Source organism: Anabrus simplex, chromosome 4 (genome assembly GCF_040414725.1).
Source record: "Anabrus simplex isolate iqAnaSimp1 chromosome 4, ASM4041472v1, whole genome shotgun sequence".
Taxonomy (NCBI): Eukaryota; Metazoa; Arthropoda; class Insecta; order Orthoptera; family Tettigoniidae; genus Anabrus; species Anabrus simplex.
In genome coordinates, this window is record NC_090268.1 from 234,295,680 (window position 1) to 234,310,513 (window position 14,834).

General features: G+C 37.0%; 1 protein-coding gene across 1 annotated transcript in view; it reads right to left on the reverse strand.

Annotated features, from left to right (window-relative positions):
* The window catches only part of LOC136872606 (uncharacterized protein KIAA0513), a 95,415-nt gene that overhangs the window by 23,911 nt on the left and 56,670 nt on the right, over positions 1-14,834 (reverse strand). The window contains exon 5 of the mRNA XM_067146410.2: positions 9,479-9,668. Within this exon, the coding sequence (XP_067002511.1) occupies positions 9,479-9,668 (190 nt within the window). The remainder of the gene's footprint in view (positions 1-9,478; positions 9,669-14,834) is intronic.

Below are 14,834 nucleotides of genomic sequence, written 5' to 3' on the forward strand. Positions count from 1 at the left end.
GTGTTCCTATGTAGTCCAACATTGGGCCACTGTCTCATCTGAATGCCCCACAAATCTGGAAATTGGACAATTTGACCAGCCGGCCAAACGGACACCCACAAACTCTGTCAGATGCTGATAACGCTGTCTCACACTAGTATGCAGCATCTCTGTGTCCTTCACAGTGATCACTCAACATCTGACACTGTTCGTGCCCCTTATATACCCTACCAGGCCTGGTAACAGCACTAATGCACTCTGATGGCTGTTCTACCTATCACAGAGAATTGCAATGTAATCATTTAGATACCCACTGATGGTGTGTTCATGTGTGAAGTTACATTGACATCCAACCATTTCTTCTGGGTGCTTCAATTTTTTTTTTTTTTTTCAGGTACTGTAGTTTGGCAGGTACAGAAGAAGATTAAGTAGAAATTATGTTGTGATTTGGTCGGTAGAAGTAAAATAAGTTCCCCACTACCAGATCTTATTTACAAGAGGGATATATCTGATAAGCTATGTTACCCCACCAAACAACTTGTGTGGATTATGAATTTCCAGTTTGTGTGTGAAGCCAAGGTATGTGTGTCCAGTATAATGTATGAAATGTTGACTGAAATTGTTCTTCCTATTTTGTACCAATTATGCTTACTGAAGTGTGCATCATCTGACAGATGTCATGACAAACTATTAAGCAAGCTTACTTGTGAAATTACAGTTCTTGTTCTTGAAAAAATTGGCAGCAAGACAGAGAATGCTTTGAACATACTAAATACCTCAGTAACAAGCTGATTTGTCAGAAGATACATTGGGTTTAAGCAGTGCTCTGTGCTTATTGAGTGCTGGAAGAAGGTCAACCTGCTTGTGGTGCGATGTTGTAGAGAATTTTTGTATTACTGCTTGTATGGGCAATTAGTTTAAGTGGGGAGGTTTTAAAGGCATAGTAGACAGCAATGGCCTGACTCATTATATGTAGGACTGATCACATATCAACGCCTCCAGCAAACTCCAGCAAACTTTGTTGAATTGTATATTTGAGGTGAACAGGCATGGAATGTCGAGTCCAAATTTTCAACTCTTGTATGACAACATACAGGATAGAATTCCAGTGTATAACAACATATGATAGAAATTATCATCACTATCATTGGTTGTTAGTGTTTCCGAGTGTATAATTTTTCCTGCTTACAGTCCATTTGCACTCAATGCTGTTCACACTTGTACTTTTGATGGCTGAACAAGCTAATTCTAGCATGAAACATGCATGGACACGGATTGCACTAGATGGATGAGGGTTGGGTGAGGCTGCATCTGATGGAGCGTGTGTTTCTGTTATTTAGCTTGCGATGTTCTTGCTCAAACAGTTAAACAGAGTACAGACGGTCTGACACCAAAACAAATGATCCTTGGCAAGTATGTCCCAGATTTCAGGGTTGATATTTGTGACCTTCATAGTTTGTTTAAGCTGGTTTTTATACCACCTTAAAGGGGTCCTAGGTGGTCTTATGCCTGAGAAAATTGGATGGTACAGGAATTAGCAAGAAAGTCTGGTGTCGCTTATATGGCAGGCATTCTCAGTCCATCAAAGCTGATGGCTAATAATGGAGGCTTCTACACTGCCCATGCATGCTTCCTTAAGAACTGCAAGACTGGAGACTGGGTCCTTCCATTTGATATTTTAGGTGAAACAAAGTCTCTGTTGATGAAAACGCTCGAGTTTCTTGATGTCGCATTTTTTATTTTTCGCTATTCAGGCTGCCTACGTTCAATTTTGACATTTCTTTCCACACGACTAGGTGACAGAAACCTGAACTCTATTGAACAACTTACTATTGAGGTTTAATTCATTTTGTTGGGTAAACACCCATGTGTCAACAGAGATCTAAAATGCCGAAGTGTAGCGCCGAATGAGATATATTCTGCCCTTCAAAAATCTGACTACTTCTGCCAAGTTTAAGCAACATAGGGTCTGGAGGCCAACACTAACTGCCACAATGATTGCTTTGGTCTATGTAGTGATGTGAAAAGTACAGTATAAAATAAAAGTAATTGGGCTGAATTACAGTTACCTGAGAAATATTTTTCTCAATTACAAGTGACTTTTTCAACAAGTAATCAGTAAAATTACAATTACAATTACTTCACAGTCTTTAGGAAATCACTGACATATTTTTCGCATGGGGCTGGAATGATACCTAACTCTGCGAGGAGAAGATATTACTTCATTTCATGTGTTTCTTCTTTTTCTTTTTTAGAACAGAAACATTAAGTGGCTATCATCACTCAGTGAGACTAAACATCATACTATAATATGCAATATTATTGAATTACATTACTAAACTAGGGACTTCAGCCTTAATGTAATACATTTAATAACTAAACAAATGTACAAACACACAATTGACATAAAAACAAATGTACAAACATCAATCGACTTTAAAATCTGGGATGAAATATGTGTAAAATTTGAAAAATAAATTAGACTCTAAATTCTTAGCATCTGGAGTATGCTCATCATCCAGACTCTTTCTTGCATTAATATTCATAGAACTGTTAGTTCCATCATTGCTAATCATTACAATTTCAATTGCAAAAGGGGAACTGGTAAATGTTGATTCTGTAGTTAGATCATCAATCACCAAATCTACTTGAGTGGTGTTAGCAGTATGCAACCCACTGTAAATAACCACCAGCTCACGCAAAACTGCTAGATGGTGTTTCCACATCAACCAACGTAAATAAAATGAAATTTTCCCCGTAGTGTTTGTTAAATCATGCTGAAATGCTGTTGGACATTGTTAGGACGGTACATGAAGGTATGGTTAAAACTGACACATTCTTAATTTGTGGCTGGTATAAATTCGCAATTCATTGCGGTGTCCATGAAGTTAATCTGAATAAATGATAGATAAAATTAGATAATATTAATGAATTGAAGGAGAGAGCGTGTTAGTCAAATGGCATAGGTTATATAAGACTTACCCCTCATTGCAGCATGTGGTGTGTGGCCTATTATTGTGTACCTCATACTAATTGTTGTGAGATTCAAAGGAAAAGGAAGATAGGCGGGGCAAGGGTTGAGGAGGGGGTGGAGCAAGGGTAGAGGTTGGGAAAGGAGTGGGGGTTTGGAGGGGAAGGGGGGAATTAAGGAGGGGCCGAAGGGTGTGGGAAAAGAGATGGCTTCTGAGGAAAGGTGCTGTGAATATTATGAAAAACTGAATTATGACTTGTTGGTTTGATGTTTCTAAAAATGGGAAATCAAAGGTCAAATAAGATATTTGGCTTTTCTGAAATGTCATTAAGATTATGATTTGGGTTTAAATATAGAACTGTATGTATATATGTTAAGGAGGGTCCTTTGTTGACGATTTTGAGAATTTCCACATCTTGTTTTATGTCTGTGAATTCAAGATTATACTCATGCATATGCTGTCCTACAGCTGAAAATTTATTGTACTTCAGGGCATTGACGTGTTCCGAATTCCTTATGTTAAAATTCTTCCTGGTCTGTCTGACATAAGAAGAATTACAACTGTTGCAAATAATCCTGTATACTCCTGATTTTGAAAAACTATTGAACTTGTTTATGGATGTGGCATTATGTAAGACTTGTGCATTCCTAATGTTGGTTTTGAAAACTACTTTTATATCGTGCTTTTTAAAGATATTGATGACTTCATAAATTTGTTCGTTGAGCGTAAAGATAGGAAGGGAGGGGTTTTTAAAAAAAATCTTTTTTCAAAGTGGTAGAACAATTTTTTCAATAATGAAACTGTTGTATCCATTAATTTAGCTATATTACGAAAGGTGTCCAACTCATTTCTGAGGGCTCTTTTAGACATTGGAACATTGAAGACTCGGTACACCATGCTGTTGTACGCTGCTCGTTTGTGATTTTGGGGGTGTGAAGAATCTTGACGGATTGTAGTGACTGTTTGGGCGGGTTTTCTGAAAATCGTATATCTTAAGTAGTTTGGGTGCCTGATAATAGTTAAGCCTTAAAAATGAATTTTCTGCTCAATTTTGGATTCTAGTGTGAATTTTATTTGCGGGTCAATGTTATTTTGATTAATGAGGGTGGTAGCAGAGTCTGTGATGCTCTCATCCATAATTACTATGGTGCCCAGAAAGGGATGTTGTCAAAGTTGTTATTATTATCATCAATTTTGGTGTGTTCCAAAATCCAAGTAAATCTCGGCTAAGATACCCGAAGCCGGCGATCCTATAGCCAATCCTTCTTGCTGATAAATAACATTATCAAAAGTGAAATAATTGTTGCTTATAACTAATTTAAGCATAGACGTGAAATCCTGTATTTCTAATATACTTAGGCTGCTGTATTTGCTTAAATTGTTTTGAATGATGAATTTTAATTGTGTGTTTGTACATTTGTTTTGTTATTTTAGATGTATTACATTAAGGTTGAAGATGGCCAGCCAAGGCCAAAACTAGTCCCTAGTTTAGTAATGTAATTCAATGATATTGCATATTATAGTATTGATAAGGTGGACCATTATGACATTAATTTAATAAATTACACTAGCCAACATGATTTGACGGTAAAATAGAAAATATGTAATTCTTATGGAAATCGCTGCCTTGATTCCGAAAATGATGCTATTATTTTCCTATCACGTCTAGTTTTGACGCAATTCGGTGTTTTCGTATCTGCATGAATTCATAAGATGTAATGTTGAGAGATGTTCTCGCGCAACTTTTTTTTAGAATACAATTATGTGATTTGATTTGTTACTGTTTGCATTTTATTATAGGTTTATTGCTGTCTAAATTTTCATTTTGTAGTTGGAGGTTTCCTGGTAAATTCATAACAAACTCCCCCAGGTACGCAATAGACTGCAAGGTATGTAGGATTGAAGATAAGACAGTTGAGCGTTTGTCTTGCATCTTAGACCACTTGAATAAACAGATGTGTTAAAAGCCCCAGCCCTTATGCAATGTTTATGATGGACTGATAAAGCAGTTTTGTTTCAAAGATAACAGTCCGAAAGTATTATACTCACGAAGATGAACTTGTATTTTATACGGATGTTTCAAATCTTCTACGTCAATTGGGAGAGAAAGAGTATGATTCTAGTAACTGGCGTGTTTTTTATTGACCCTTTGCTTCATAATACAAATGTTATGGCATCCATACCACTTGCACACTCCCAAAAATGTCGGAAACGTACGAGACCTTAAAGTTGGTGCTTGCAAAAATGAAATATCACGAGCATGGGTGGCAAATTTGTGGTGATTTGAAGATCATTGGATTGTTGCTGGGACAACAAGAAGGCTATACAAAATTTCCCTGTTTCCTATGTGAATGGGATAACAGGGCATGGGATAAACACTGGGATACAGTGAATTGGCCAGAAAGGAAACAACTACAACCAGGATCCAAAAATGTCTTGAATGTAAGCCTTATTGACCGTTAAAAATGTCTACTTCCACCCTTCCACATCAAATTAGGATTGATGAAACAGTATGTCAAGGCATTAGATGAAATGAAATGGCGTATGGCTTTTAGTGCCGCGAGTGTCCGAGGACAAAGGCATTAGATAAAAGTAGCCTATGCTTCCAATATTTATCCACTAAATTTCCCTCATTGTCAGATGCAAAAATCAAAGAAGGCGTATTTGATGGACCACAGATTCGTAAACTGATGAAGGATAAAAATTTCACAGATACGATGACCAAAATTGAGAAAGAGGCATGAAATAAATTCAAAGATATAGTGACTAAATTCCTTGGCAACATTAAGGACCCTCAATACAAAGAAACTGTAAGGAAAATGTTGGTAAAGTTTAAGGAACTCGGTTGTAATATGAGCCTTAAGCTTCATTTCTTAGCTTCGCATCTGGATTATTTCCCTCCAAATTTAGGAGCTATCAGTGAAGAACAAGGTGAAAAGTTTCACCAGGATCTCAAAGATGCCGAATGGTGCTATCAGGGACGTTGGGATGTGAATATGATGGCCGATTACGATAGGTTGATTGCACGAGATGACCCTTCTAGAGATCATTCAAGAACCTAAAAAATCCAGAAATTCCACGGAAAACGGGAAAATACGGAGGTGTGAATCTAACCTGCACATAATGTAAGTAACATAACTATGTATGTTTAACCATGTAATTTTTATTCAAGGTACGGTTACATTAATTTAAAAGCAACTGTACAGCCGAAACTAAATAGGCGCTTTATGCTTCAGTTTCACAAATTTCAATATACATTAAAAATATAATACAAACCATCTACCTTCTTACAAAGCAGCATTTATGTGTATTTAATGTGTGCAAAATATGATTACGTTTTGCAAGCTGAAATTTACATTAATATATCAAATTTAAGCAATATTAAGTATCAACAATTTTACATAACAGCAAAATAACATTTTGTAAAATTGCCACTAAACCAGACATGATACGCCAAAACTAATTTTTTCTTGAATTCTATGTTAAGAAATTCATAAAACCCACCTATTTTTGTTTTTACTGCACAAAAAAACAATTCAGGCTAGAGTTATTATTGTGATCACAATTCAATATGGATAAAAACCGTGAAGTTTATATCTTATAAGTTATCACTTGTTCTGATGGGACTTCGATCGTACATCATACCAGAAGCAGAAACCATCCCTGCTGAAATTACTTCAAGCCATCAAGCTCCCAGCAGATGTTGTAGAAGATCACAAGATGACTGCAGATGTTCCTACCTTCCTCTTCAAGTTAAAGAGCATATGAGATCTCTCAAACCCATTCCAACTGAGCACCATGGTGTCAAGAAAGTTTTCATCCTCTCTACTCTCAGCACCAACAAATTCATTTTCATATGGCATGATGCAACCAGAACTTCCCTTCAGCCAACATATGATGGACCCTTTCAAGTGTTGTCTCAAGCTGAGAAACATTTCCCAGTAGCAACACCTGTTGGGACACAAACTATAAACATCGATCCTGGCAGACTCCATCAAATGAAGCAAATCTACCATTGACAATTCATGAGAACAATTCAACACCACCACCGGCTGCATCATCAATGGGCCAGCCATGTCAACCCAAAAGAATTACGAGTTGTCACCTTTCCCGGTAGATATTTGGAACTTATCACTGGGGAGAGCATGTGTAGCAGTTGCCAGCACTGCACTCACCATTGTTCCATGCTTTATTTTCTTGTTGTGTTATTATGTTCTATGTATCAGTTTTACTCTTTGTTAAAACAAAAATATATTAATCTCAGCAGTCATCCTATTTCCTATGCTGTATATATATAATAAAAAGTGCTGGGATTGTAAATAAAGGGTACAGATCTCTGCACATGGTTATGAGGGTGTTGAGGGGTTGTAGTAAGGATGTAAAGGAGAGTGCATATAAGTCTCTGGTAAGACCCCAACTAGAGTATGGTTCCAGTGTATGGGACCCTCACCAGGATTACCTGATTCAAGAACTGGAAAAAATCCAAAGAAAAGCAGCTCGATTTGTTCTGGGTGATTTCCGACAAAAGAGTAGCGTTACAAAAATGTTGCAATGTTTGGGTTGGGAAGAATTGAGAGAAAGAAGAAGAGCTGCTCGACTAAGTGGTATGTATGTCTCAAGTATTGTATTGTATTGAACAGGTGGACTTATAATATTGTAATAATACTTGAGACATACGTCAACTTCAATACGGAACCAAAATGAGAATAGTCACTTGTAAGTGGTATGTTCCGAGCTGTCAGCGGAGAGATGGCGTGGAATGACATTAGTAGACGAATAAGTTTGAATGGCGTTTATAAAAGTAGGAAAGATCACAATATGAAGATAAAGTTGGAATACAAGAGGACAAACTGGGGCAAATATTCATTTATAGGAAGGGGAGTTAGGGATTGGAATAACTTACCAAGGGAGATGTTCAATAAATTTCCAGTTTCTTTGAAATCATTTAGGAAAAGGCTAGGAAAGCAACAGATAGGGAATCTGCCACCTGGGCGACTGCCCTAAATGCGGATCAGGATTGATTGATTGATTGATTGATTGATTGATTGATTGATTGATTGATTGATTGATTGATTGATTGATTGATTGATTGAGGGTGTAGTATCATTTATACTACCAACACCAGGTCTAAGTCTAAGGACTTCCAGACCATTCAATCATTGGTGTGTGTGGCTGAGAGTTAGCAATTCCCTTGGTTCCATGCGATTCAAGACATAGAGGGGTTTTATCTTTCTACTTGGCGACCCTAGCTTTCTCTAAAGATCTTTCAAGATGTTCCAAGGATTTTAAAAATCCTTTCCTGAACTTCAATCGTAGTTGTGAGGAATTATATCCAAAAGAGTTGATGTGAAAGCTGTAGAGTTGATTTAAGCCTTTTGTTGCTTGCAGCAATCTCTCCTGATGTCGCCTTATATGTAACTGTGATATAAAATGTTGTTGAAGGTGACGAGAGATGCATATCACTGTTCCTGATATAAAAGAAGATCAAGTTGTTTAATGTTCCATGATATCTTTAAAATATTAGTTATTTTTTGTTCCATTACATTTATCATGAAGATGGAATTTATGATTCTTCTTCTAAAAGGAGTGTTCCTTACTGAACCTTGTCATGAACACTTATGGCCAAAGCAGTGGCTGAAAAAATTTATGATTCTTATTCTAAAAGGAGGGTGCCTTACTGAACTTTGCATGGGCACTTATGACCAAAGCAAAAGCTCTGATTTGAAGGGTGGGATCTCTTCCACTTTCCCTCTTTAGGAAAGGGTGTACAATATTATCACCACAACCATCTCTCCTTGCCGAATGTCACCTCACCTTCATATTCACTTTTTGTATATTTCAAGAATTTATTATAAAAATACTACAGCCACACCAACTGAATACATTCTTCCACTTCTCAGAGTGATCATATTGTGGAGTACTCAAGTGATGTCAATTTATTTGTCTTTTCTTTTGTTTATATACATATAGGTGTTCTTTGAATTAGAGAAAACTGTCTGCAGTCACTTTAGTGCGGCCAGTATCCAGTATTCAGGAGATAATGGGTTCAAACACCACTGTCGGCAGCCCTTAAGATGATTTTCCATGGTTTCCCATTTTCACACCAGGAAAATTAATTGAAATATACAAAAAGTGAATATGAAGGTGAGGTGACATTCGGCAAGGAGAGATGGTTGTGGTGATAATATTGTACACCCTTTCCTAAAGAGGGAAAGTGGAAGAGATCCCACCCTTCAAATCAGAGCTTAATTAAGGCCATGGCCACTCCCTTCCTACTCGTAGCCCTTTTTGTCCCATCATTGCCATAAGACCTATCTGTGTCAGTGTGACATAAAGCAACTTAAAAAAAGAAGTAGAAAACTGTAATTTTCTTTGTACTGTATATTGTTGAATTCTGCACTTTGTCATAAAAGTAAAATGCAAGTCCTTACCTGTGTAATCAAGTGCTCTTTATCATTCTTTTATGTCCATTTTGCAATTAGTGCAATTTATACTTTTCATACACTATATTCTATACTTATATTTACCTTCATGATAGAAGGTGAAGCACATATTCATCAGTGATTTAGCTGGAGAGAAGTCATCAGCATCAGCACATTCGAACAGGACAATGGCAAAATATTGAACGAGGCTGTAAAAAGTAGACTCGTCAACTCTCTTATTATGAACACGCTGGGCATTGACGAATCTTGCAAACCACAGTCTACCAGACTCGTGCTGAAATTAATATATAAAGAAAATTCAGAATCAATGTATAAGATGATTCAATAATTAACAAACACATTTCAGCAATTTTGTGACACTTGTTTTGTTTTTTCTCCCTTATACTTTCATGAATATTGATATTGTAATGGGAACATAATATTGATATTGTATCCTCTTCTCCTTACACATTTTGAACATTCTCTGAATATTCCTGAGCAATAAGAAGCAAAAATATCAGGAGCATTTCATTCCACAAGTTAGAGTTTCTTAAACTATGCTGACCAGTGAAAGAAATAGATCTCTTCATTTTTTAATGTTACATTTATATACCTGATACCTTGCTTTGTGTTGATTACACAACAAATTGCATTGACTGTACCCTGCGCACATTACTCTGATAGTCAAAGGTAATAATTATGTTTTTTAATAATATTTTATGACTTCTTTCCAGAAGTTACAAATTTTTGCATTTTCACTGAACAGAATGAAAGGGACACCAACTTAATTCATGATTTTACAACAGAATATTCTATTGCTATCACTAGCCATTTTCATCACACTAGTATTGTGTGTTTCCACCCCTAGTGACAATGACAGACTCCATCTGCCCACAGGGCTCTGGAGGACGCGCATCCACTCCTTCAATATTGCTGGTCTCATTTCATTAACAGTATAAAAATTTCAGTGTTGGGTTTGTATCCCCACCTCAAAGAAATTCTAACACACAATGAGCGAGATGTGGGCGGGCATTGTTGTGCATAAGTCTGAAGTTTTTTCCAACAAATGTAACAAAGGAGACAGCATGCTTTGTCAACACCTCCTCAAAGTATTGGTGTGCAATAAGGGAGCCTCAAAGCTGATAACACTCCAAACTATGACAGAGCCACTTCCAAACAACGACCTCTCAGAGATATTGCAGGGTGAATGTTGCTCCTCTGTCCTTCTGTATGGTCAGGCAACTACAGACAAAATTGTGACTCATCTGTGAAGAGAACTACTGATCTCTGGTCCATAGTCTATTTCTGGTATTGACACTCTAATTCTGAACATGCTGCTTGGTACTGGGGAGTAAGCTGCACATCAGTGGGAGGTCCTCTTGACTGCAAATTGGCTTCCACAAGTCTTCATATTACAGTCTTCTCACTTACTGCAACATTTCTTACTGCTGCGAGATGATTTCCATCCTGGATCGGGGTAGTGTAGTGATCTTGCAAGACCTAAAGGATCAAAACCCTTTCACCCTTGGCAGTTGCAGACGTCTTATGGCCTGATGCATGCCATCTCTGATAGATACTGACTTCATAGAATCATCTGAGAGCAATGGTGGATACTTCCAAATAGCAGCTTAATGTATGCTTCGGCCATTCTTAAATAGTGCAATAGCCCTTGCAGTGTTTTCTCAGCTAAGAGGCATCTTTACTCAACAAGTGTGAAAGAAAACCTGAAGAAATGTTGTTACTTGTGACAAAAATTATACCATATATTGATAAACCATCAATAGCTCCCAATCCAGTTTCAAAAACACTTTTGAAATTGGCCGGAGCATAAAAATTTGGTACACGGAACATACGAATGCAATCAGGTATAATAGATTTTCCGCAGTAGGCCAGGATATACACGATGCTAAGCACAAATTTTATGGAATAGACCAGGATATTGAGATTCTTGACACGCTTAACAAGGGCCCTCTTTTAGATACTACCGAAAGCTGCTACATTCACTTAGACCAGTTTTTAAATTCAAACTTTAATTTAAATGACATCTCTGAGGAACCGAAAATCCTGTTTGATGTTCTCATTGCAGTGTTTAATATGTTCAAAATTCAGGAAAATAGCTCAGTCTTTCAGATAGGACATAACTCTTTGACGCGATATCCTCTCCTACCTCCAAAACCCACTGATCCTGCCCCATTTATCGCCCCTCTCCCTCCTCCTATCTAACACATTCCTCCCTCTCCCCTTCCTTCCCCAGTCGGTCCACATGTCTCCCTTGTCAGTTCCTCTTCAACTCAACTCCGCAGCACACACAACCAGCCAACCTAAAGGTGAGTCTCTTCATAAAGCTTTACTTTCTTGCCTCATTTCCACTATCTGAGTTTAACTTGTTTTTATCTTTCATACTGCAGGCTCACATTGGATCGAGAATATTTTAACTTCTTCAGCACACAGTTCCAGTCACAAGATCCACTCACTCCAGCACAATACGACATAACATCATATTTACGAAGATTTTTTAAATATGTATTATCTACTGACTTAGTATTGTTTTTATGTTCACAGAGGAGCATCATCCACTTCTTTCAATGTATTTAACATTACTGCATCACACTTAGCATACATTTTTCTACATACGTTGGCTGCCTGTGCTGTACAAAGCATCCAAATCTAAAAATTTTAAGACTGTCAAAGACTTTGAACTTATTTTCTGCGAGGCTTCTCAGCTTCAGTTTTTTATTTTATTTGTGACTAACAAGTTGTCAAACTTGTACTAATTACATGTTCAAACCTGGACATTTAGCATAAATATGCTTTGTATTTTAACTTATTATAGACAGTTTTAATTATGAGGGTCAATTTTGTGTGTCTTAACTTTGTACAATGACCCTATTTGGCTGATGATGACGTCCATGGATGTTGAAATCGGTACCATTTAATAAATGAGGTTGTAATTTTAATCAACAACTTATCTTGTATTGAAAAGGTGAATCTTGTACAATTTAACTTAATGTTTTGTAATCTCTATTCAGTACGGACCAAACATGAAATTCTTGACTTTAAATGTGGCAGAAACTCGTCTACCATACTCTAACTGGGGTCTTGTCAGTGACTTATACACCCTCTCCTTCACATCCTTACTATAACCACTAAATACCATCATAACCATATGAAGAGATCTGTAACCTTTATTCACAATTCTGTTTATGTGATTACCCCAATGAACATCTTTCCTTGTATCAATTAATCAATCGCTTAAAATAAGCAGTCCACTCTATAGTCCTCTTTCTAGCTTGTTGGTTGTGAGCCAGACTTTCAGCTATCACCTAGGTGTTTTCAGTGTTATGATAATATGTGTTTTGTCTGAGAAATTCTACTTTGAAAGTGAGGGAGAAAATTACTTAAGTCAAATCTCTCGTAGTGACCAGCAGTCTTACATCAAAATTGAAAGTTTGCAGCAAAAAATACCTATCAAAATTCACAAATCTTCTTCAAGATAGCAACTACTGTGTGCTGCATGAGTAAGATCGCTCCATAAGCATCCTGTTCAATTCATATAATAAGTTGCAGAAAATGTTGATCTGTGCATAATTGTGGAACATAAATTGATTAGCTTTAGTTTTACACTCCCGTCATGGCTCTGAAACAGGCAACTGTGAAAGTAAATGAATTTGAACAGGTGATGAAGGACTTTCAAGCCCTCTTAGACTCCGCTGTAACTGCTGCCAACCCTCTGACTGTGTTTCAATCGCTGGACAGTGATTTTCAGGTTTTTAAGTCGCAAGTAATGACAGCAATTAACGACCTGAAGAAACAACTGAGCCCAACTGAGGACAAACTTCAGAAACAAGTGGAGGCATTAGATGAGGCTGAGCAGTACAGTCATCGCATGAACTCCGATCAAGTACCTGAATAGAGTGTGTAAATGTTATATAGGTTGTTAAGAGCAAATAGACAGACCTTATAGTGAATCATCATTAGCAAATATTAATAAGACACGCTTAAAGTAGGACAAACCAAGTTGCTGATAAAGAAACATGATCTCATGTTTAATTTCACAACAAAATTTACTGTGGTCATAAAGTACGATACTGGTTGTTGTTTTCAGAGAAAATGTAGTGATTGAGAGATTGAACCCAAAACAGATTGTGAGAAAGGAAATTTGTGCGATTTTCTCCTTTGAACGTATTGAACTGTATTGGTCACTATAGAGATCAGCAGAGACCAAGAATCGAACAAGTGCTTTTCATTGTCTGCTATGACTTTTAGGACTTTGAAAATAGAAAACTGTGCTTGTATATGTGTAGTTTTAGTTTTTGGTTTACTTTATTATGTACATAAAAGTAACATAAAGGTTTCATTTCCATAGTCCCACAGATGAATAGTTAGTGAAAATGTTGGAGAGATTAGTGATCAAGGGATAACAGCTACTTAACGAGCAAGTTGCTATCTACCTCACAACATTGTTGTGGTCTTCTAACAGTCGCTCACAATCCTGTATCTTATTTATTACTCTATAGAATAGACCATCATGACTACAGCCACCATTATCCCCTTGTTGGCTTATCAATATTTCAATCTCAGTGAAGCTTGCCCTTGATGGACTTGGCAAAGAAAAAAAAATTTGATGAATATCTACATTATCTACTAAAAACACTGTCATGACGTAAAATGTTTAAAATTAGATTTAAAGTAAGTTTTGTGGGAAATATTTCTAAATAAAGCTCACCATATTCAAAATATTAAGAAAAAACTTTCTACCCCACCCTTTAACCCCTTTCCTTCCTTGTTTGAATATCATAATGCCAATTGACCCAGTATCTCGGGTAACACAATAATTGTAAAATATATGCCAAGTTTCATATAAGTATACCCTGTTGTTGACATGTGATACTTGAACAAATATACAGATGGACAGACAGACAGACATTGAATGTGGTTTCTGAGGTATTTATTTGTCATGTAGAGGTTTTTAAAACAAAATGATCATTTTCACAATGTAACCATACAAAATGTAAATTTTATATACAGAAATGGACAAAAAGGATAGCTAGTCTTTTCCCCCAGGACACTCACAGCTTATGGTGCAGTATTGTGACCATGAGATCTTAGCTGAATTTGTCATTGCTTTCACTTGGTTGTGCCAGTTTCTTGTTGGACCTCTCTTGGTCTACTCATATGCTTTTTTGACCTCGGAAATATTGTGCTTTTGAAGGTCAAGGGGATCTTTTATTTTCCCCACGTGGGGCTGAATGGCTCAGACGGTTGAGGCACTGGTCTTCTGACCACAACTTGACGGGTTCGATCCTGGTTCAGTCTGGTTGTATTTGAAGGTGCTCAAATACGCCAGCCTTGTGTTGGTAGATTTACTGGAACATAAAAGAACTCCTGTGGGACTATATTCTGTCACCTCGGTGTTAGTGGGACGTAATAAAGCCAATAACATTATTATTTTCCCCACTTT